The sequence below is a fragment of the Nicotiana tabacum genome, chromosome 19 (assembly GCF_000715075.1).
Source record: "Nicotiana tabacum cultivar K326 chromosome 19, ASM71507v2, whole genome shotgun sequence".
In the NCBI taxonomy this organism is placed as follows: Eukaryota; Viridiplantae; Streptophyta; class Magnoliopsida; order Solanales; family Solanaceae; genus Nicotiana; species Nicotiana tabacum.
The window spans coordinates 49,658,223-49,682,662 of record NC_134098.1 but is presented as its reverse complement, the minus strand read 5'-3'; the positions used below and the strand labels follow the sequence as shown (position 1 = coordinate 49,682,662).

The window sequence follows — 24,440 nt, the reverse complement described above, 5'->3', positions numbered from 1 at the left end:
GGGCGGATGTTCATAACCGTTACGAGTAAAAAATAAGGATAGAAGATGATCAACTCAGATTCCCGGCATCAACCAAGGGACGGGACCGAGATAAGAACTTGGATAAGTTTAAAAGCGATTTCGATACGGACCGATGATCTTCTAAAGGTCGCTTATTGCCATATAATAGAGCCGAAGGATGCGGAAGTAAAGGGTTCTGGTCCTCGGATAGGTTTCCCCCAATAGAAGAACCGACTGTGGCCGGAACAACAGATCTCTATAAGAAAAAAGAGGTATCGGGGTTCCGGTATTCTACATATCCCAGGTTGTCAGATTACGATTTTAACATCAGCATAGTGGAGTTGGTATCAGCGATGAGGAATATCAAAGAAGCATAATTTTCGAAGCCAATCAGATTCGATCCCATCTAGAGGGATCCTAACTTATGGTGTGAATATCATAGGACTCACAGCCATAGAACCGGGAACTACCAGCATCTATGTGAAGCGGTGACGACGTTGTTAAAAAAATGACCATCTTAGGGAGTTATTGAGCGACCGGTGTAACCTTCTCGACGGCCAAGAAGACAAAGGTCTCAATGAGTCACAGCAAGAGACTCCGAGAAGTCTTCGAAGATGATATCATCTGCACAGAGGAAGGCACTGACAGACTTCTAATTCCACATAACGATGCTCTGGTAATCTCTTTCAATGTCTTAGATTCAAAATTAAGCATGTTTTGGTTGACCCAGGAAGCTCAGTCAACAACATTCAATGGAGAGTACTGGAACAAGAAAAGTTAATTGGAAGCATCATTCCGGCAACAAATCTCCTCGTCGGGTTCAACTTGGAAAGTGTGACAACCCGAGGAGAGATCCTACTACCCACAAATGTTGAAGGGGTAGCCAAAACCACCTTATTTGAAGTGGTAAATGGCGACATGGGCTACAACATAATCCGCGAAAGGCAGTGGTTACATGAGATAAAGGTCGCTCCCTAAATGTATCATCAACTGTTGAAATTCCCAACCCCGGAAGGAATAAGAGGAAATCAACTGGCGGCAAGAGAAATGAACGCAGTTTCGATTTCCAGCAGCAAAGTGAAGGAGCCCAGCAAATAGTAATTACCAGAGCCGATGCCTTCTCCCCTGACCAATGAAGACGAAGGCGAGGAATCGTCAGAATCCCACCAGGTGCCGAGATACTTTCAGGTACTAGAGGAGATAGATACAACCAAGTCCACTGCAAAGGAACTCGAGAAAGTGGCTTTGTTCGAAGAATTCTTGGAAAGGAAGTTTCACTTGGGAATAGGACTATATCCCGAACTCAGGTCAGGATTTATTAATTTCCTTAAAGATAATGTTGATTATTTTACATGGTCGCACTCAAATATGATAGGTGTCCCCTTAGAGGTGGACCTGCACAAGCTAAGCTTGGACCCAAATTTCCCACCGGTGAGGCCAAAGAAACGCCCAATAGCCAAGGTTAGAAACAGGTTTGTTAAGGAAGAGGTAACTCGACTACTCGACATCGGTTCAATCCGGGAGGTAAAGTGTCCCGAATGGTTAGGTAATGTAGTGTGGTTCCAAAGAATAATAACAATTTTAGATTGTGCGTAGATTATAAGGACTTAAATAAGGTGTGCCCTAAAGACTCGTTCTCATTGCCAAATATTGATCAAATGATTGATGCGACGGCCGGGCACGAGTTAATGAGTTTTCTTTACCTACTCTAGGTACAACCAAATCAAGATGAACCCACTGGATTAGGAAAAAACTTCGTTCATAACGAACTTTGGCACATATTGTTATAATGTGATGTCAATCGGGCTTAAAAACACCAGGGCCACTTATCAGAGGCTCCTGAATAAGATGTTTGAGAACCAAATAGGCAAAAGAAAAGTGGAAGTATATATCGATGACATATTAGTCAAGTCTTTGAATGCAGGTGATCATTTGAAGCACCACCAAGAAACCTTCAACATCTTGAGGAAGCATAACATGATGCTCAACCCGGAAAATGGTGCATTCGAGGTTGGCTCTGGTAAATTCTTGGGGTTCTTGGTCTCACGGAGAGGGATCGAGGTAAATTCTGATAAAATCAAAGCCATCGAAGACATCCTGGACCAACTAATGAGTGTAAAAGAAGTACAGAGGCTAACCAGAAGATTAGCCGCTTTAAGCAGGTTCATCTCTCGATCCTGGGAAAAATGTCATTACTTCTTCTCACTTTTGAAGAAGAAAAATAATTTCGAATGGACTTCGGAATGTCAGTAGACCTTGAAAGACTTGAAATGCTACCTATCAAGCCCCCTGCTACTATCAAAATCGGGGAAGGTGAACAATTACTGATATATCTAGCAGTCTCGGAAGTAGCGGTAAGTGTCGTATTAGTCCGAGAGGATGAAGGTACACAATTCCCTATCTATTATGTTAGTAAAATTTTGTTAGGGGTGGAGACTCGCTATCCGCACCTCAAAAAGCTGGCCTTAGCTCTCGTAGTCGCCTATCGAAAGCTTAGGCCTTATTTTCAGTGCCATCTGATGGCCGTTGTGACAACCTTCCCCTTGCGGAATATTCTTCACAAGCCTGAGTTGGTAGGCCGGTTGGATAAATGGGTACTCGAGATTAGTGAATTTGACATTGTGTACAAACCCAGGACTGCAATCAAGTCACAAGTTTTGGCCGACTTCGTGGCAATTTCAGTCCCGAGTTAATGCCCCTAACTACTAAAGAAGCGGTGCTGGTGTCGGAAATGACATCAAAAGTTTTGACCCTTTTTACGGATGGAGCTTCTAATATAAATGGGTTCGGGCTCGGGTGGTTCTAATCACACCCTCGGGGGAAACACTGAGGCAGGCTATAAAAATTGTTCAGTTAACTAACAATAAAGTCGAGTATGAAGTTTGGGTTGCAGGACTCGAACTGGCCCGGGCACTTGGCTCTGAGGTCATAGAGATCAAATGTGATTCCCAACTGGTAGTAAACCAAGTGTACGAGATCTTCGACACAAAGGAGGAACACATGCAACAGTATATGAATAAAGTTTAGACATTGCTTGCACGATTCAGGGAGTGGTCGATCATACACATTCCGAGAGAAGAGAACATAAAAGCATATGCATTGGCCAATTTGGGGTCGTCTATGGAGATGAAAGGATCTTACTCTGGTACGGTCGTTCAAATTCTACATTCGATGCTAGATGTGGAAGCCTATTGTGAAGTGAATACAACCAACCTAGTTTGGGACTGGAGGAATGAGTTTGTCGAATACCTTCGGCATGGCAAGTTGCCCGAAGACCCGAAGATGTCCTGGGCATTACGCACCAAAGCGGCCCGTTACTACCTCATGGACGGGAAATTATATAAGAGATCGTACAAAGGACCGTTGGCCCGATGTCTAGGAGCCTCGGAGGCGGACTACATGATGAGAGAAGTCCATGAAGGAATTTGCGGGAACCAATCCGGCGTAAGCTCATTGATACTAAAGTTGGTTGGGGCAGAATACTATTGGCCTCAAATGGAACAAGACGCAAAGACGTTCGTTCAAAAATGCGACAAATGCAATTGCTATGCACAGTTGGTACACCAACCGGCGGAACTCTTGCATTCGGTACTGTCCCCATGGCCATTCATGAAATGGGGGATGGATATAATCGGTCCACTACCACCAGGTCCCAGAAATGTAAGATTCCTTTTAATTTTAACCGATTACTTCACTAAATAGGTTGAAGCAAGTCCTTACCAAAAGATCGGTGAGCGCAAAGTGAATGATTTCCTATGGGAACACATAATCTGCCGATTCGGAATACGAAAGGAGATTTCTTGCGATAACGGACCACAGTTAATAGGTTCCAAAGTCACAAAATTTCTCGAAGATCTGAAAATCAAGAGGATTACATCCTCACCATACCATCCGAGCGCTAATGCACAGGCGTAGTCAAATAATAAGGTGATTATCCAAAACCTTAAAAGAGGTTAGAAGCGGTTAAAGGCAAATGTCCTAAGGAGTTACCGAGCATGCTATGGGCATATCGGACAACGGTAAAGTTAGGCACGAGAGACACCTATCTCTCTATCGTATATGGCGCGGAAGCTCTAATCCCGGTGGAAGTAGGGGAACCAACCTTATGGTTTTCCCGAAAAAATAAAGAAGCAAATAATGAGTCATTACTGATGAGGCTTGATCTGTTCGATGAACGCAAGGACTTGGCACACGTGAGTAGGGGTGTTCATAGTTCGGTTTGGGTCGGTTTTTCCCTAAAAAGAAACCAAACCAAGTAAGTCGGTTTTTCAAATATTGAAACCAAACCAAACCAATTAAGTCAATTTTTTATCGATTCGGTTTTTGTCGGTTTTTATCATTTTTCGGTTTTTGTCATTTAAATATGAGACATACACTACCAAACGCATATTCCGGCGACTATATTTTCAATGTAACACTATCAAATCAATTGCTCTTTGAGAAATCTATCATTTACCAAGATATATTGATGATAATTGAACCAAATAGTGATGAATAATTTAAGTACTCAATTAAAAATTGATTATTTTTAATATGAAATAAATTCTTATACTTAGCAAAAGAAAACTACCAATCAAATTAGAATGTAAAAGCAAAGAATTAGATTATTGTAATAGCAAAGAACCAGACTAAAAATACAAATGACTAATATGTACCATAAAATTTTAGAAACTTTATATAAAAATATACATATATATAGGTATAATAATAAATTTAAATAGCTACTTTTATAGTCGGTTTGGTTCAGTTTTTTCCGGTTATTTTTTTATTAAAATCAAAACCAAATCAAATTTGATCGATTTTTAAAATTCAAAACCAAAACCAAAACCAAACCAAACCTACAAAGTATCGGTTTTTTTGTTCGGTTCGGTTTGGTTTGATTTTTCGGGTTCTTACGAACACCCCTGCACGTGAGGATGATGGCTCAAAAGCAAAGAATGGAAAGATACTATAATCGGAGGGCCAATCTCCGCTACTTCAAAGTAGGAGATTTGGTTTTGAAAAAGGTGACTCATAGCACTCGGAAAATCAATGCTGGGAAGATCGGTCCAACATGGGAAGGTCCCTACCGGGTTTTAGCTTTTACCGATAAGGGATCGTATGAATTAGAAAATCAAGATGGAGTCAAATTGCCCAGCAATTGGATCGTGAATCACCTCAAAAGGTTTTTAATGAGGTAGTAACGAAAAGCATACTACGAGAGGAGCGTCATCGGAAAGGTTAAGACCTTTAAATGACTAGGTATTGAAATGATAAACCACTACGGGATGGTTAAATAATCTTTGGCTTGATGGCAAGTTCCTAATGGGAAGCAAAGCTTGCCATCGAACCAAAGACTATTCAACCGTTCACAAGTGTTTCAACCAACGAAGCAAGACTTTCAGTATTTCAATTCGCATACTTTGTATTCGAACACTGGGGGAATAGTACCATATACAGGAACAAGAATGCAACAAAAATCGGGGACTGCGAAAACCGAAAACAATAATGTCTCATCGGGACCGGGGACTACATGGCCAGCCCCGTAATAATAAGTTGTACAAGTTAGCCACATGTATTGGCAGCTTCTTTTTTCCTTTAGCAAACAAATGCTTATTTACTTTTAAAGATAGAAGGAATAAAATGAAATCCTTTTATTTTATCTTGTTTCTTTTCCAAACGATGAGTTAATTTTATCATTTGAAAGTTAGCAAAAAACTTCAAATGCTTGTGCCGAAATGAACAGAAGACGTCCTCTTCAAGAGCACCGTAAACATAAGAGGGCCCTCTTTTATGAAACCCTCATAGTAAAGGGTTGATTACGGAAGAATTTATGCCCCGAATCAGAAGCTATCGGATAAAAATATGCCCGAAGCTTTATTTAATTCAATGCAAAGAAAATACATCTTGCACAACACTTAAGCAAATTCTTATTTATTTATCAGAAGTGCCAAACTCAATGAAGAATTTGGCAAAATTACAAAAGTACAAAGAAAAACAATAAGGGGAAAGAATCTAAGTATTATTGTCTTTAAAGCCCTGGGGGAGATAGCCATCTGCGCCCCTCGGTGGAAGAGGGTAGATCAGCTGTCGGTTCGGGGCCTGGACCTTCATCATCATTCTCTTCAATTTCATCCTCAATTCCCGAATACTCGAAACCGGTGCTCGAATAGTCGGTTGCAGCAGGCTGAGCAGGGAGACTTTCTGGGGCAGTTAGCTCCAGTTCTCGGGCCTTGGTGATGCAATCATCAATATCGATGATGCCCGCTTTTGCCTCTTCCAAAGTTTTTCTCCTCATATGATGAATATCATACGTCTTCTCAAACACGAGGGAATCCTCTTGGAATTGAAGCTTTGCCTTAAGCATGTCAACCTCGGCCTGAAGGTTGTCCCTCTCGGATCTCATGGCACCGAGACTGGTATCAAGATCACGAGTTGTAGATAGATGAATTCGGTTTTGCTCCATGATCTCCTTGAACCACTACTAGAAATTCAGAAAAATCCGTCCAAAACAACCGACCAAAGTTGGTCGGTAATGGCCAATAACCGTCCAAAACGCGACCATTAACGTGTGGTCGGTATTTTGAAGGTCGGGAGGAAGTCGGTCAATTAAATTTTAAAAAAAATTGCCGAAAAGTGATGTTTGATAAATACAGCTCAATTTTTCTGAAAAGTAAAAAATATAATATTTTGGTCGGTTTTTTGGCAGTTTTTTTGACCGACCAAAATTGGTCGGTCGACCGTGGTCGATTTTTGCCGAATTTCTAGTAGTGTAAATGGGACAATGATGATATACATTGGCGAAGTAATAGTTAGTTGAAGGAATTTGGAGCTCAAGGTAGCCTTCAAATTATTCACTTGTTCCTCGGAGGCAGACTCGCGCTCGGCATCAGTAAGCACAATGCTTATACCTTTTTCCATTAGAATAATGTAAATGTTGTTTACACTGTCACTATATATAAGCTAAATTTGTTTAGAAATTTAAAGAATGAATTCTTGATGAAAGATGTACCTCAAGATGAGACCAGACCATCCGTGGTAACCAACCTTGATTAGGTTGTCAACAGTAGCATCCCTTAGGCATTCTCTTCCGCTAGAGATCAAGAAAGTTTTATAGCCTTTTAGCTTTGATCTCACTATAGAGTTTAAGACCATGCTCCACTGCTCGTGCATTTGTCTCTTTCATCCACCCTTCCAAACTAGATAGGTTCAACCTCCAGGACAAACTCAAATTAAAATTAACAAGAATCATTTTTCTTTAATAAGTTAAAGAAAAAAATTCAGAAACTATCGATGGTCTATAGTATATGTTTTTAAAGATTTATCTGTTTTTAAAGATTTTGTACTCCTCTTAAGTCTTAAGAAAGACATTTAATAGTCTAATTCAGAAGATGTACTATGTTACGTCTCGCTTAGAGTAGATTTGGGGGGAAATAGTAAATGTCTTCTTGTTAATTAGTTTTTCTAGAACGTCAAATATTTTGAAACAAATTTAGTATACCAGAACATCTAGCTAGTATTTGAGATCAAAGTATCTAAATGAAGTAGAAAAGAAATTGGACATACCCAAAACTGTGTTTCTTGATAAATGGGAGGGTGGAAATAAGGGTGCCATCGACATCAAAGATCCAAGCATCTTTACCGTCACCTTTCAAATTGCAGTGATTACTCGAGTAGAGTTGGGCTTCTTTAATGGCCCTTTCACTATCTGATTTATATTGAGTTGAAGTCATGTACTTCCATGTATAATGTGTGCATTCTTGTGGAACATACTCAAAGCCCCTAATGTTATTTAGCTCCACATTGATCCTCCAACTCTCACAATAATTCTTCAAACTTGTTTTAACACCAATAACATTTCTGGTCTTTTTTATTGAATTCAAGATGTTCCAATGATCTGCTTCTCCCAAGCCAATCAATACGCTTGTGAGGACCAAAAAGAACACTAGTTTTCTACCCATTTTGGAGTGAAAAGTGTGTTCTAAGAAAATGTTATTGTGTCAGTAGAATATGTGAGTGATTCATGCATAACATCTCTTTTCATTTATCAAGGATTCGATCAATAAATATATTTTTACAAATAATTAAACTTTGGTTTCTTAGGGATTAGCAAAAGTGTTATATGCATCACATGTGACATGGTCTTGCTCTACTTTTCTGAAAAGAACAACTTCATGTTTGATAAATACAGCTCAACTTTTTTGGCTTTAATCATTCAATATCAATATCAATATCAATATCTATCTTATAGTCATGGTAGTCATCGAAATTTTTAGGTGGGGCTAACATAGACCAGTCACTTTTGTCACATGATTTATTGTCTTAATTCTAATTCATTTATTCTTTGTCCTCTTACCTTTAGAAAATCAATGTTAATTAGTTACATCTATATTAATATGAACAGAACTCTCAAAATAATAGTCGAAAAAATAGATTTTATATATATATATATATATTTTGTATGTTATATATAAATTTTATATATTTTTTTTACTACTGAATGAAATAATTTATGGCACGAGTTAAAAGTTAAAAAAGCCCGAGAAAGCATCAAATAGACCCACTACCTAATAGTATTATGATAGAAGGATGATAGAAACATGCTGAATGGTAACCCATGTCTAACCTCTCTCTTTTTTCCTCACTCGTACTCGAACATAACACGAAATCTTTATTTTAGAATCTCATCACAATCTGATAATTACTTATGTCAATATGTCTTTCTGTAAAAGGAAGAAAAATTATAGACCACAGAAGAGTCAGAGATTTGGACATGCATAGCATTTGCAAATACTCATAGTTACTAGATTGTTTTAGGTATTAATGGTTGGTGGTAGAGAGACGAAATGCAAGGTGTAAAAAGCACCCATTTGTTTATCCCGAGAAGAGGTATTTATTATCGAAAAGAACTTACTCAGTATGTATTTACACTAAACAATTAAATGCAAAATACATGTCATTTACATAAACTTTTATCGCTTAATCATGATAAAAGTGATTTATATTTTCACTTTAATTGGCAATTATGATTAAATTATTTAGTTTAGTGTAAATATGAGTGTCTGTAAATAATTTCCTCTCTTTATCCCATTGATAATCTTAACAAATGCATTCAACATCAAAAAGTAAATCAACCGCTGAGTTATTTCTTATCCCAGCTGATGCGCCTTGGGGGAAAAAAAACTATGACAAGATAAAGTGGAGGGCCACATTTGCTTTGCCACTTTCTTTTGATAAAGTTCATCGAAAAGTTTAATACTGTGCTAAAAAGGAGAAATGGAGCTTAATTTGCATTGTCAAACTACTTCAGCCAGAAAATATTCTTTTGACATAGTTCAACTAGCTCTAATTCAGTATTAAGCTGTGAATGCGAAAGTCTCCACTCTTAAACTTTTACATATACTTTCAGATCTAACTACAGAATCAATAATACCAAAGTACAGAGAAACCTGTAAATAATAGTAGTATCAAGTGAATAATTGAGAAAAGTATGTTGTATGTAAAGCTTTATGCAATGGAAAGATCACCAAATTCTCTACCTAACTTGCCAAATTGAAGTCCTGATATTTAGAGGAGCAATCTGCCATTCTTCATGCTTCAACAGGCAACTGAAGCCGGAACCCTGTCGTTACTTGTTGATTATAATGCTCTAAGAAAAAGATGAAAATTACTGAGGAGCTGAAGGTGATCGGTGTTCCTTAGAGCAACCATCATCAAAATTCTGAGAGTAGCTGTAAGGATCATAGCTAAAGCGGACTGAGTTTCTCCGCCATGACAAAAGTTGCCTCCACTGTGACTTTAACCTCCAATATAACTGCCTAGCAATATAAAGTCCTTGAAAACAATTAACTGGTGCTCTTCTTTCAACACTAACCGGTGTAACAGCAGAGCTGCAGTGTGCAACTCTCCATCCTTGACACTTCAACATATGGAGCTTCTTCGAACTTCCCATCATCAAGATTTTCGACCTTCACCTGCTTTCCTAAACACAAGAAAGTAAATCTCTATTGGGTAGGGGACTTCAAACCCACATTTCTAATGGAATGTGTAAAGTGGAATAATATATGTGCTTTTCAAGTGTATATATTCCATTTGTAGGCATCAGCTTTGCTAATATTGGATGTCCATTTCACATAGGCAGTGAGTGGAAAGGGCCCTCACTCATACCAAACGCGACAACTGTGTGTTGCTTCTTGTAGGTCCTGACGGTCCAACCTTCAAAACAGAACAAAAGGCTCTTCCTATTGATGTAACATCATTTTTTTGTACTAACGCACTAATCAAGGATTAGATAGAATCTTGACAACACAACACATTCATTGTCCGTGATATTTTCTTTCCTAAAGTCATTATGAAAGGAGGAACTTGTTATGATGTCAAGGGAAGGCCTACCTCATCACTTATGTGGGAAGAGCCCCCCACCCCACTCCCACCCGAACTGAAAGGACTAATGTCCAAACAAGCAAAAGAAGAACAGAATTAAAAGGGATACGTGTCACAGAATGCTTCGGCATCTTTCCACACATCTCTCTTTGTTGTTCACTTTTGTCTATTGCTTTAAGGATTTCTGTTTTTGCTTATTCTTTTCTTCCTATCTTTTAATTGGAATAAGAGAAATATAATAGAAAAAGTGAGGCTTATGAATGAAGAAGAGATCCAAAATTAACCTTTTACCTTCTAATATAATAAGACATGATCCTAATTCAAGGAGTCAACATGAAGCGAAAGTTGTAATACTATTGGACAGGGAAGCCAAGGACGGGTTAGGGAATCAAATTAGAGATATCCAAATGAAAGAGCAGTAAATAGCTTGGCGAGGAAAGGTTTTCGCTTAATACTTTGCGCATTCAATCTTAAGCAAACATAGCAAGAAACAATGGAAATACTTTTACGGTTAGGTTTTTATCATGAGTAAGGGTCTATATGCCACCAAAATTCTTTCACAGCTCTTATCCCTCTTAAAAATGAAATTATAAAACTCAGGCTCCTCCATCAGTATGACCGTCTTACCAATAGTTGAAACTCAATGGCGAAATATTCAGTTCACATACCCAATAAGGCACAAAAAAGAAAGAGTTACAAGTAACATATTTAAGAAGCGAGGCTTACCAATTACTCCTTCAAGAGAAATATATTGTCAAGTGCTAAATGAACCAGATTCTCTATCAGAACCACCAACATGACAAACATGAAGGCACCAAATTCTCTCGGCCACATCAACTGGAAGTATTGAACATAAATCAGTACTTAAGAGTAAAATCCTCCGAATAGAAAGAGATGAACATCTAACATGACAACCTATGAGAAACCAAATAGCAGAAACAAGATATTTTATTGCATAATCTCTGAAAACCCAAATATCCATAGAGAAACTATTTAATGCCTGAAAAGGTATCACCAACCAGTTGTTGTTCACTAGCAAAATTCTTTTACACTTGGTCACTTAGTGATCTCGTCTTGAATAATGTCACGGACACATAAGCATCAAAAGAAAGCTGCCGATAGGTCCAGCTTCTAAACCAGTATTAGAAGGGTATTAATTTTATCCTAATGGCAGGAAACAACTGAGAAACCCTAAGTAAATATTACCTACAGCTAGGTGTAACTAAAACATGAAAGGTTGCTTATGCCTGAAGACTTTTATCTCCTTAACTGTAACTAGAATGAATATTTGATTTGCAATCTACCCACCCGTATTCCAGAGTTCCTTACAAGATCTGGTAATTATAAATTAAAGAGAATTTCAGAACTAATAAAAATTGTTACCTAAGGCCTAATAATAAAATCTGAACTTAGTAAAAATCCTGGCTACGTGAAAGACATTAACTGAATATTTCACAGAAAGGCCTTCACGATAAAATAGTCTATGAAACATTTCAATGCATAGTTTTGCAAGACATTATCATAGTCAAACAGTTTTTATATATAATATTAATACAAAATGACAGGAAGATAGCAAGAAATCATAGCAAACCCACATTCTCTATGCTCCTTCTTTTCCTTAGTACTACCATAGGATCTGCATAAAAGAAAAGCAAGGAAGAATAATCAGCAGGACAAAGCTCTTAGCCAAGAAAAACTGAAAAATCAGTATAACCAACTGAAGCATGCGACACAAAAGAAATTACTTACCTAGTCAATGAAAAATCTCCTATAACTTGAGCATCAAGCTCCGTCAGATATTTTCTGAACAAATTTGACCTGCATTAATTGAACCAGCTATTCATTGATAAATTCCAAAAAATATGAAGTCTGTAAGCTCAGTGGTGTAAAAGAATTAATCACATGAGAAAAACTAACAGGCAACAGCATATAATTTGAAAGGTATACCAGGAAGGAATTGCAAATGCTGCTAGGACTGGAGATAGTTCCCCCAAGAGATATAACCGATTGTGTAAGAAAACTTCAAGGTACTCTATAATTCCTTTTCCCTGTTATAAATAAAAAAGAGGGGGAAAAAAGGACTATAAAACCACCCACAGGGAGATTTTTTATTTTTTTTTAACAAGTGAAAAACAACAACAACAACAACAACAACAACAACATACCCAGTATAATCCCACAAGTGGGGTCTGGGGGTAGTGTGTACGCAGACTTTACCCCTACCTGGGAAGGTAGAGAGGTTGTTTCTGATAAACTCTCGGCTCAAGATAAGATAGAAAAGAAGAAGAAGAAAGAGGGGGGAGAAAGAAAGACGAGGGAGACAAAAGATAATAAGGAAAAAGAGGAGAAAAGGTAACATCAGATAGTAACAATCAGGGAGCAACAATTTCCAGTAAAAGGGATAAAGAGTAGCATCAAATAGTAACAATCATGGAGCAACAATTTCCAGCAACAATTTTCAAAAATAATGGATGAGATTGCTAGGTACCAAACATAATAACAAATTAAAAGGAATTAACTTTCAACCAACAACAAGAATACTAGTACTACTGGTAAACCTAGAAGAAACTCACAATTAACCGTCAACCCACCACCTTAATCATCGACCTCCACACCTTCCTATCGCTAGTCATGTCCTCGGTTAGGTGAAGCACTGACATGTCCTGCCTAATCACCTCTCCCCAATACTTCTTAGGCCGACCCCTGCCCTTCCTCAAGCCTGCCATGGTCAACCTCTCACACCTTCTGACCGGGGCATCTATGTCTCTCCTTCTCACATGCCCAAACCATCGCAACCTCGATTCCCGGAACTTGGCTTCCACGGATGCCACTCCCACCTTGTCCCTAAAAAATTCATTCATGATCCATCTCAACATCCTCATTTCAGCTACGCTCATCTTCTGGACATGGGACTTCTTGACGGGCCAACACTCAGCTCCATACAACATAGCCGGTCTAACCACCACCCCGTAGAATTTTCTCTTAAGTCTAGGCGGCACATTCTTATCGCATAAAAACCCCGAATCTAGCCTCCATCTCATCCAACCCGCTCCAACGCGGTGGGTAACATCCTCATCAATCTCCCTGTTGCCTTGGATTATAGACCCAAGATACTTGAAATTAACTCTCGTGGGAATGACTTGGGTATCAATCTTTATTTCCACTTCTTCATCATGCCTCTCATCACTAAACTTGCACTCCAAAGTATTCAGTTTTCGACCTACTCAACTTGAAACTTTTGGACTCCAGCGTCTGTCTCCAAACTTCCAACCTAGCGTTAACACCCCCTCTCGTCAATAAGAACTATGTCGTCAGCAAATAACATACGCCATGGCACCCTCCCTTGTATGTGTCGTGTCAGCACATCCAACGCTAGGGCAAACAAAAACGGGCTAAGGCATTATCCCTGATGCAACCCCATCTCCATAGGGAAATGGAGATACAAATGGTATGTGAAGTCTTATATTAATATGGTACCAAGATGGTACAGAAACAAGTACAAAGCAAATCAGCAATACTCCCACCACTCACACTACATGTTTCCCCCTAAAAGATACAAAAAGTCCAAATATTGATCCATCCTATCTAGAGTACTGCTGCTATAACACCAATAATATAAGATCTTGATACATTTTTGACTCTATCAATCTGCAGCCTCTTCCCCTCAAAGCATGCCTTGTTTCTTTCCAGCCAAAAGTCCACAATATACAGTTGGGAATGGTCCTCCATATCTACTTCAAATTTCTTCTAATTCTCTGAGAATGTCAAATTTCCATAAGGCTACTGATCTTCTGTGGTATAACCAATGATATTGAGGAAAAGTTCCCAGCATTGTCTTGAAAACCTGTAATGTAGAAATAGATGCTCCACTGTTTCCTGCTCCATATTACAGAGATAGCACCTGCTGCACATGGGAAAGCCTCTCCTTTGCAAATTACTCTGAGTTAAACAAGCCTCCCTGGCTGCTATCCATCCATAACAAGTTGCTTTCAAAGGTGCCTTGGCTTTCCAAATCATTTTCCAGGGCCAATTGGGAATCTCCAGGCTATTCTGTTGTAATGGCATTTTGTAGCAATTGTTTACTGAAAACAGTTTATCCCTGCTAAATTAACAAATTAAACTGTCTGCTTTGTCCACTTCAATTTGGCCTGTGTTCAGATTTTGAAGCATTTGGCAGAAGCTATCCAATTCCCAGTCATTCAGGTTCCTTCTACATGTAATATGCCAGCCTGAATCTGGACTAAAATCAGTAATGTATCCCTCTTTGTTCACAGCACAGCTAAAGAAAACTGGAAATCTATTTTTGAAACTTTCATCTCCATATCAAACATCCAGCCAAAGTTTGATTCTAGCACCATTACCAACCTCTAACCTTGTATACTGTAAGAATTCATCCCACCCTTCACTTATTTTCTTCCAGATTCCTCCACTTGATTTTAGCTGTGTGTGATATTGTCTCCACCCCTCCTTTTCACCATAGATAGCATCCAACAGTTTTTGCCAAACTTCCTCACTTCCCCTACTATATCTCCATAGCCACTTGAAAAGCAAGCTTTTATTATGTAGTTTCAGATTTCTCACTCCCAAACCCCCTGTTTTCTTATCTCCAGTAACCAATTGCCACTTGACCAGGTGGGTTTTCCTTTTGTTTTCATTCCCATCCCATAAGAATTGTCTTCTAATGGAGTCCAATTTCCTTTATGTGTAAGAATGCTCAGTATGTGGAAACTTGACAATGAAGGCATATCAAAGAAAAATGCACAGTTTACACACAGTTTAATACAAGAGAGATTTTAAGAACTAGAGAAAAATTAAGATACACCGCATGTTAGAGCAGTAAAAGTTGAATATCTCAAGGTGAATGTTCATGTTCTCGCCTTTTTGCAATTTTGCAAATGCTATAGTTTCCACGGGATATAAGTGATAAACTTAAAAAGAAAAATTAAAAAAAAATAAAATGAATAAAATCAAAGAGGACAAAAAACTTGCTCAAAAAGATATTAAAATAGGTAAAATGTTCATCTAAGTGGAAATGTGTGACATGGAGACGAACCCAACAAATAAGTAAACCTTGCCTTACTTGAAATGTAAGATAATGATTTTTTGAGTACAGATACATAGTTGATACAGCATAGATTTGTTGTTTAACGCGGTATAAATCAGACCTTTCAGTTTGATTGTTCTCAAATGATTTTTATGTCTTGACAATGATTTTTGAAGTATAGGTACATAGTAGTTGGATACAGCACAGATTTGCTGTTTACACAGTATAATTTGTACCTTTCTATTTCAGTGTCCTCACATGATGTTATGTCTTCTAAGTTCTAACTAAACACAACCATGTCCCATACTATTAGTATTTCCTCCCAAAAAGTTTATGTACATTACGAAGTAAGGAAGTAAGAAAATAAATTCATGTAATGGACAAACTAAATCATTAAAAAAAAAAAGAAGATGATCTAACCTATATCTAGATCTATACAGTTGTGTAATCCACAGATGACACAAAAAAATACTGTCAATTTCAGTTAACCATTGCAAGGTGCATATGCATAGGCATAATGTGCAGCTCTTGCTATTAGACAATGAAGAGATTTGATTATAAGAAACAATTACCTTTGAGTTCTCGATGTCCTCTCTACAACAAATGTTTCTACAACCTCTCAGTACCAAGTTATGCACCTCATTGTATAGCCTCGAATTGTTGACGAACTCATAAAAGCTCAACATCAAACGGTCAATTAGAGAACTCCATCTGTCCCCTACACATCCTAGTAACAAGAGCTCCTGCAGAAGTTGGGTCTCAGCAAAGAAAACTAGTCATATATCAGTATAAAATACATACATTCCCCTCAAAGAAGATCCAACTACATATCAGGAAATCACATACTTTTGAGTAGCCCAACCAATCAACTTAGTTACCTTCCAAAAGAATTTGCAGCAGCAATCACTGTAACTATTCAAATTGAACTGATAATTTTAAGATAACTAAGAGAACGATCCCATGTACCACAATATTATTTGAGTGTAATACTTGAAAAGCAGTTGTTGACTAAATCAACAGATGCAACTTCAGCACTCTGCTGCATCAAAGGTAAAAGCGGTGGTCTTACAGTTTAAAATAGCCTATATCAATCAAGCCATCAATTCCACCTCAATCCAATTCTACATTAGGTCGGCTATCTAAATTATCTATATACTTTCCACTCTTTGAGAACAATTTATTCCACTATTAACTAATTTATAATTTTGTCTTTCAAGGCAAATTACTTTTCTAAAACCTCACCATTATCCCTTCTCCGGCATACACGCCTAACAAACAACTAAGTCTTAGTACCAACTAGTAGGTATCACTTACCTTGATCCTTTTCTTCTACCTTATAAGAGATTGTAGTCTTTTGAAACAATTTCCCTCCCAGTGATTTTTGGTTTGGAATAGCTTATGTACCAGGAAAGGAATAAATAAGAAAAACCTAGAAGAACTACTCCGTCCATTTCAATTTATATAAACACTCTTTCCGTTTTGGTATGTTCCAAAATATTTCTTACCATTCCATGAATAATATTAGACCTAATATTATGTTATACAACTTTCACGACTTTCAAGAATAAAATTCATTCAGCTATTAAGATTTTAAATTTGATCTGATATTTTCTTTATTACATTAACTTTTCAAGCATTATTGTACTAATATGCTTTCACTACCACCAGTATAATAATATACATGTCAAATTAATGTATCTCAAATTTTGTGCCGAATCAAACACCATCATACAAATTGAAACAGAGTAGAAAATACTCAAATTAATTTTTATGTATTGTGTAAGTGTAGAAAGAAGCCTCAAGCAAATTGATGATCTCATATAGAACTAACCAAACTACTAAGCTATAAAAAAAATACTTTCCATTTTTTTATCCTAAGTCTATAGATGAAGTGATTAAACAGGTCATTAATATCTAACTAACTTGCCCTCCCAACCTCCAAGAGAGAAAATCCCAAAAAACGCCCCTGCACAAGGTGTTCCATTCCCAAAAACCATGATTTGACTGAACTTCCACTGTATCAAGTTATAACGACCCGGCCGGTCGTTTTGAGTATTATAATCCCGTTTTCCCATTTATTGCTCAAATTGTAAATTACAGTTATTATTTGACTTGCCGGGGTAATTGGTTTGGGTCCGGTGAGGTTTTGAAATGATTTGGAGCACTTAGTTCCAAGGTTTAGAATTTAAGTTGAAAAGGTTGACCGGATGTTGACTTATGTGTAACGACCTCGGAGAAATTTTGCTAAGGAAATTAAGGTTTGGTAGTGCCGAGGTAGATCAATTAGTACAAAGATTAAAGAAATTTCTCGCAGCGAGTTTGCGAGCCGCGGCTCGGACTTTTTGGGTTGAACAATGTACCGATGTGTAAAGGAAAATTTTGTCGGAAAAGGGTCATTTCTGCGACCACTATGCGGTCGCAGAATTACTCTGTGGACCGCATAATGGTCGCAAAGTGGATCAGTAGAGGGGCAAGATTTGAGGAAAATCAGCGGTGCACTATGCGACCGCAGAACAAGTATGCGCCGCATAATGACCGCAGACCGGGTCAGTAACGCCCAGCTTTGGAGGCCAAATTATGCGGCCGGTATGCGGACCGCATACCTGTTATGCGATCGCATATGCGACCACATAACTGCGTCGGAGCTTCCATTCTTTCTAATTTTTTACCCGACCCAACTTCGATTTATAGCCCTTGAAGCTCATTTTTGAGCCAAAATCTGATATTTTAGAGAGAGGTGAAAGCATTTTAGAGAGAGAGAGTGAAGACTTAGTCATTTATCCATCAATTCTTGTTCAAGGTTTGAAGATTTCACAAGGATCTTGTTAGGGCTTCAAAGAGGTAAGAATTTCTTTCCTCAATTCTTCAATTTCGGGTTTGGAGTAAAAATGGGTGATTTATAGTATGATTCCTGGGTGTAAGAGTATTATGTATACATACCAATAAGGTTGTGGAAAGATTGTTAAGTTCAAATGGGTAAGGATTGGGTTGAAAATGGTAAAAATTTTCATAGGCTTTAATTGAAGATTTGAGGTTCGAGTTGGTGTCAGATTTTGGTGAAATTTGTATGGTTGGACTCGTGGTTGGATACTTGGATGAGCGTTCATATTCTGTAACTTTTGTCGGGTTCCGATACGCGGGCCCCACGAGCGATTTTTGAAGTTAATTTCGGATTTTATTGGAAAACTTAGCATCTTCTTATGGAATTAATTATAATAATGGGTATTGACTGAATCGAATTAATTGTGGCTAGATACGAGGCTTTCGAAGACCAATTCTCGTGGAAAGGGCATAGCGGAATAAAGAATTACACGGTTTGAGGTAAGTAACAGTTTTAAATCTGGTCTTGAGGGTATGAAACACCGGATTTTTGTATCATGTGATTATTTTGGAGGTGACGCACATGCTAGGTGACGGGCGTGTGGGCGTGCACCGAGGGAATTGTGACTTGGTCCGTCCCGTGGAAACTGTAAAGTTGAATAACTTGTTGATAATTATGTGTTCTCTAATTGTTGTGGAAATTTGACTATAAGTCAGGTTAGAAACCATGTTTAGGCTATATGTTGGTATTGTTGGGACCACAGAGGTCGTGTACATGTTGAATTATTTGCTTAAATTGTTGTTTTGTACTCGGTCATAGTTACTTGATTATTTTGTCTCAGTCTCTATTGTTCATTATTGATGTGTCATATCATTGTTGTTTGGGCTGATTTCATGATTGTTGAGAGCCCTAGAGACTGGAGAGCTTTATGACTGAGTGAGGCCGAGGGCCTGATTGTGAGATATTATACTATAGTACGTGAGTTGGCCGTGCGGATCCTTATACTATAGCACGTGAGTTGGCCGTGCGGATACAGATATTTATATTATGGCACGTGAGTTGTCCGTGCAGATTATAGCGCTTGGGCTGTAGGAGCCCCTCCGGAGTCTGTACACCCCCAGTGAGCGCGGGTACCCATTGAGAGTGAGTGATGAGGGCTGGGAGCCCAGGGAGTGATGAGGGTTGGGAGCCCAGTAAGTGATTGTTGTCCTAAGAGATTATACTTGATTTTCATTTGTTGTTGTACTTAGTTGCTATCTGTCATTGTTGTGAAATCTCTGGAAGATTGTTGATATACGGATTACATGAACAGGAACTGTATAAAAATTGATTTGACATTAAACTGCCAGATTTGATAGCATGTTTATTCTTTGCTGGAATTACTGAAAATTAACCATAACTGTGTAGCTCGTTACTATCTTCAGTTCCTTATTTATTATTGTTACTTGCTGAGTTGGTTGTACTCATACTACACCCTGCACTTCGTGTGCAGATCCAGGTGTCCCCGGACACAGAGGGTGTTGATCCTTTCGCGCGGTTGATTTTCAGAGATTTTGAGGTAGCTGTTGTGTTTCCGCAGACCTTGTGTCTCCTTCTCTATCTCTTTGTTTATTGTATTTGGTCTCAGACTATTATAGACTATACTTTCAAGACTTGTATTCATATTAGATGCTCATGTACTCAGTGACACCAGGTTTTGGGGAGTGTTCGTATTTGTATTTGGGAGATTTTGTATTGTATTTAAATATTATATTTTCAAACTTAAAAGAAATTGTGGTTTAGTGACATTAACGGCTTGCCTAGTATCGAGATAGGCGCTATCACGACGGGTGAGATTTTGGGTCGTGACACAAGTGCACTTGAACTGTTAGATAATCATAGCAATAACATCACTATGTACATCGCTATTACAGACATTTTCACCTCATACAGCTCCTTAGATGTCACAAATCAATCTATGACTTTTCTTATTCTTTATCTTGATATGTTTGTCAAATAGACTCAGATCTATCCTTAACCTACCGGATCTCACTTTTCACTTGAATTTACAACAAAAGACAATTATGTATGCATTACTTGCAACTGAATATCAGAATCTTTATTTGCATTATGTAACTTCAAAAGAGGCCATAAACATATTAATCATCATCAAGCAAGATCACCCCTCAGAATTTCGTGATTATAAGGATGATACATGCATCTAAAATTGTCAAGGTTCAAGTGAATTTGTATATTTCTAACCAAATAACTTGCTTATGCCCTTTCATTCGTTGGCTGTTTTGCAAAATTCATATGATTGGCTGGTTATATTTGTAAGATTTTGGCAAAGTCCAATTTGTGATTAATTGAGATCCAAGAATGAGGCTGTATAATTGTAAACCTTAAAGAAAAGAAACTGTGATCCAAAAGAAATTGAACCAGAGTAATCCTTTGAAAAAGATAGCTAAATTCACTTACAACTATTTCGCACAAACTATCCTCAGTTTGAGATGATAGATTTATCCGCTGAAACACTTGAATCCATTGGCTCTTTGGGGCAGAAAATAGCAGGCTGGCACCTGAGACCAGTCTTATAGTTCTCTTGTCAAGCAAATATGAGAGGTTCCTCGATTTCCATGAATTCCAGACGACAGAACCAATTGGTCTTTCTTCAGTCCTTGGGGCATTACCAAGAAAAGACTTAATTTTCTGCTGCACTACAATGATGTTTCATATATACTTAACCACTCAATGTAAGAAGAAAAGAAAAAATCTGTAAATATCACTTTTCTTTTATAAGGTAAGTAATTTTATCAATAATGGGAAAAGCTCCCGTATACAAGAGGTATACCAAAAAAGTAGAGGATCTACATCAAAACATGATTCTCTACGAAAGACACCAAGTCATCTATACTTTTTATAGAACAAATCAGATTTTGTGACAGCGGCGGCAGTAATCAAGTTTTTTACATACTACTGCCACTCCACTGTATTCATTAGTATTGAAGCTCACATTTACAGCTTAAGCCTCTCCGACCAATTATAGAGCAGTAGCATTAAAATGACATCATGTTAGACGACATCAAATAAAAAAGTATGATTAGTGTGCTGTTAAATTGATAGATAGCTTACTAAATTTGAACCATCATGTACAATTTGCTATTCCAAAAGGGTATTGCGGATAGTTGTGAATGAAGATGCTGTTGGATCAAGAAATAAGGATTTTTTTATATCCATGGTGTCCATGTTAGTTTGCGCGCACCTCGATTAATTCCACAAGGTACCCACTACCTTTCACCAGCACAGGTACCGGGTAACTATGTCCACCGAGGCTTAAGACAGATAATAAAAAAACAAAATTCTTTTTTTGCGCTGGGATTTGTACCTAAGACCTCATGGTTCTCAACCCACTTCATTGACTACTAGGCCACAAGCTTGGGTGCAAGAAATAAGGATTTTATAGCCATGAAGGTCAGAGGCATTATGCTGATTTTTCGCCATATGGAATCCAACTTGTTTATAGGAATGTGAGCAACATACTCCTTTTCAATGGCAAGTGGTAAGGTGCGTAGAATTGTTTTTTATCTAACTTCAAAGGCTTTGGGGTTTGAAAATTGTACTATGTTACGAAAGAAAACCTCAAATAAGACAGAACTACAAGATAAGAAACTATTCCAGCCTTGCCATGATGTAGAAGAAGCTTAGACGTTCTACTTTTAATTTCTTTGAAAAGACACACATGCTTATAGAATTCATGAGGCTGACACACAAATGCTGACCTGAAAAATGGCCTTCATGTATGTTAAATAGACGGAGAGTCTACATCACTTACATGAAATTTGTTGTATGCTTCACTTTTACATCCAAGGCATTGTCGTCCTCCCTCTCATATAGATCTTTTAAGCCACTAGACAAAACATCCAAGCCTGTCTCTGCTGAAGCTATCAATGAAACTGTTAGTTGCCTCCTTTCAAGAGCTTGTGCAGTGAAGAGAGAAAACGCACAGCTGATTGACTCCTCAAATTGTCCACTTGGAGAAGAATTTGGCGACGAGTTTATGGATTCTTCCATTAGAAAATTTCTCTCATTAGTAACAGGATTCCTAGATGTATTACACATCAAAGTTTCAAAATATCCATTGAGGGATCTACCATCTGCCTTTTGGTGCATCTGATAATCCATCTCAACATTTGCAATCAGTAAAGCTTTGAGGTGTCCATCCCTCAGCGGGAAGGCACTGATGAGATGTTCTAACATGAAATCAGTCGCTTTACTAAGGATCTTCGAGGAAATATGTACTAGACCCTGTTAAAAATATTAAGCTAAGAAAGCCCTGCCTCTTTTCAGAATTATTAAGTTGCAAGAGAAAATAATGGAAACTGATGGAACAAACATAGAGATGCAGACAGCATAAAAAACCAAACTGAAAAGTAATTCATCAGGGATGTGTAAGCAGGGTCGGAGCTAAAAGCCCGTATGCGTATTCGATCAAACCCAGTAACTTTTGCTCAAAGAATGTATTTGTGGTAAAAAGTTTATTAAATATGTATAAATATTGAATTTAGAACCCAGTTATTGGCACTTGAAGTCGTCGTTCTAAAATTCAAAATCCATAAAGTTGAAATCTTGGCTCCGCCTCCTCACTTAAGAAATCCACTACCTGGGGGAAACTCGGATTAGAGGCCATTTCACATAAAGCTGCATCAAGCTCCTCCAAAGAGTCTCTGTAGTCATCTGAGCTACTCAGGTCCCTCATCACCTGTATCAAAGGCAGAACGAGGCGATTAGATTGAGGAAAGCTACCAAGTTTTATAACCAAAATGTTCTCCACATTAGCATGAATGCGGAGAAAACAAATGTAGACATCTCAATGGCCAATCTAACGGCATCAATATTTTCCACCAAAATAGCAAAAATTAGCATTTCGTGATCTAGGATCAAACATTAGCACCCAAAAAAGACACATCTATAATTTTCATGGAAACAAACAGCAATTGAGGAATTGTCTCCTCATTTTCCTTTAATAATTGAGACAGTTATCCTTGAAATCAAAAAATGGGCTAAGGTAGAGCCAACAGCAATGTTAACTATTGATGATGACTGCATAATAGGAGAATATAAATCAACCAATCAATTAGTACACTGCAATCCCAAACTAGTTGGAACCGAACATGTGAATCCTCTCTCTATCCATTCCACCCTTCCATGGCGAAGTTAATATATATACTGTTTCAATTTTTAGATCCATAATAATATCATACTCCCTTGTTCCATTTTATATGGCATTATTTCCTTATTAGTTTGTTCGAAAAGGAATTGCACCTTTCTATATTTGAAAATAATATAACTTTAAACTTCTTTGTTTACATTAATGGCATGCTTTTACAACCATAGAAATCTCAAAAAAATAAAATAAGTGCAGAACATCAACTTCAAGAATTTAGCAGACAGGTTAACAGCAATTTCACCGCAGTTTTAACAACAATACTCTCCGCATATAACAAAACAGCAGTTTTAAAAAGAATACTCTCCGCATATAACAAAACCAGAGTAAAATCAACTAAAATTCTGGAATTTGTAACGTTTGATTAAAGAGGGGCACTGACATCCTGGAGAAAGAGAGCCCATTGAAGCGCTTTGTTGATGTTAAGGGAATCCCAGTGAGCAATACGACCAGATGATTGATACCCAGAAGCAAGATTCACCATTTCTATGAACCCTTTCACCGCTTTCAGCAAATCTTCAAGGGACAAATCTGGGTATGACCAACCCGCCATTTTCCCAGCCGATTCTTTTCCCGCCTTAAAGATACGTTTCCTTCTTTTCTTTTCCTTCTAATATCAAGCACACGTTAGACCGACGCGGTTTCATAAAGTTTAATTTTTATACATTAACCGTGTACTCAGGGGCGAAACCATTCTTACCGTACCGGATTTAATTATAAAGAATAAATTTATGTATAAAAAATAATAAAATCTCAACAAATAGTAAACAAACAAATAATTATAAAATAAATTTCAATGTCAATGTATATAAATTAAATACTTTCATTTATTACCTTCAATTATACTAAATCTCAACCAAATTGTCCCAGAAAATCTTAAATCTAATACTACTATTTTAGACTCACTTAAAATTCTGATTTACCATTTTTGTAAATGTGACATAGTGTTATAAGTCGTCAAATACTAATTACTTTCTTCTTTCAACTATCTTTGCATCTTGCAACTCACT

At 37.7% G+C, this 24,440-nt stretch overlaps 1 protein-coding gene and 1 pseudogene across 4 annotated transcripts; both read right to left on the bottom strand.

The window, feature by feature from the left end:
• Positions 1 to 6,868: 6,868 nt before the first annotated feature.
• On the bottom strand, positions 6,869 to 8,122 carry LOC107803977 (acid phosphatase 1-like; annotated as a pseudogene).
• A 1,190-nt stretch (positions 8,123 to 9,312) lies between these two features.
• On the bottom strand, positions 9,313 to 24,064 carry LOC107803978 (uncharacterized). 4 transcript variants are annotated; one of them, XM_016627780.2, is made up of 11 exons: positions 23,813 to 24,062; positions 22,867 to 22,965; positions 22,358 to 22,511; positions 22,039 to 22,270; positions 20,685 to 20,883; positions 15,979 to 16,149; positions 12,310 to 12,410; positions 12,112 to 12,180; positions 11,958 to 11,998; positions 11,089 to 11,199; positions 9,313 to 9,961 (listed from the first exon to the last, which is right to left on the bottom strand). In XM_016627780.2, the coding sequence occupies exons 1-10, from the start codon at positions 23,981 to 23,983 to the stop codon at positions 11,117 to 11,119; spliced, it is 1,320 nt and encodes a 439-aa protein (XP_016483266.2). In that variant the 5' UTR covers positions 23,984 to 24,062; the 3' UTR covers positions 9,313 to 9,961; positions 11,089 to 11,116. The 4 variants fall into 4 exon arrangements, 3 of the variants coding, with proteins under 3 accessions (XP_016483266.2, XP_016483264.2, XP_016483265.2); XM_016627778.2 differs by having other exon boundaries at positions 22,039 to 22,511; positions 23,813 to 24,063; XM_016627779.2 differs by having other exon boundaries at positions 9,313 to 9,953; positions 22,039 to 22,511; positions 23,813 to 24,063.
• Positions 24,065 to 24,440: the final 376 nt, after the last annotated feature.

Excerpts from the sequence above, each read along its gene's own strand:
- LOC107803978 (XM_016627778.2), bottom strand. The coding sequence starts at position 23,983 with ATGGCGGGTTGGTCATACCCAGATTTGTCCCTTGAAGATTTGCTGAAA. Across the intron at positions 22,512-22,866 it reads CTAATCCGAGTTTCCCCCAG|GGTCTAGTACATATTTCCTC; the intron begins GTAGTGGATTTC and ends TATTTTTAACAG. Across the intron at positions 11,999-12,111 it reads GGAGATTTTTCATTGACTAG|ATCCTATGGTAGTACTAAGG; the intron begins GTAAGTAATTTC and ends TCTTTTATGCAG.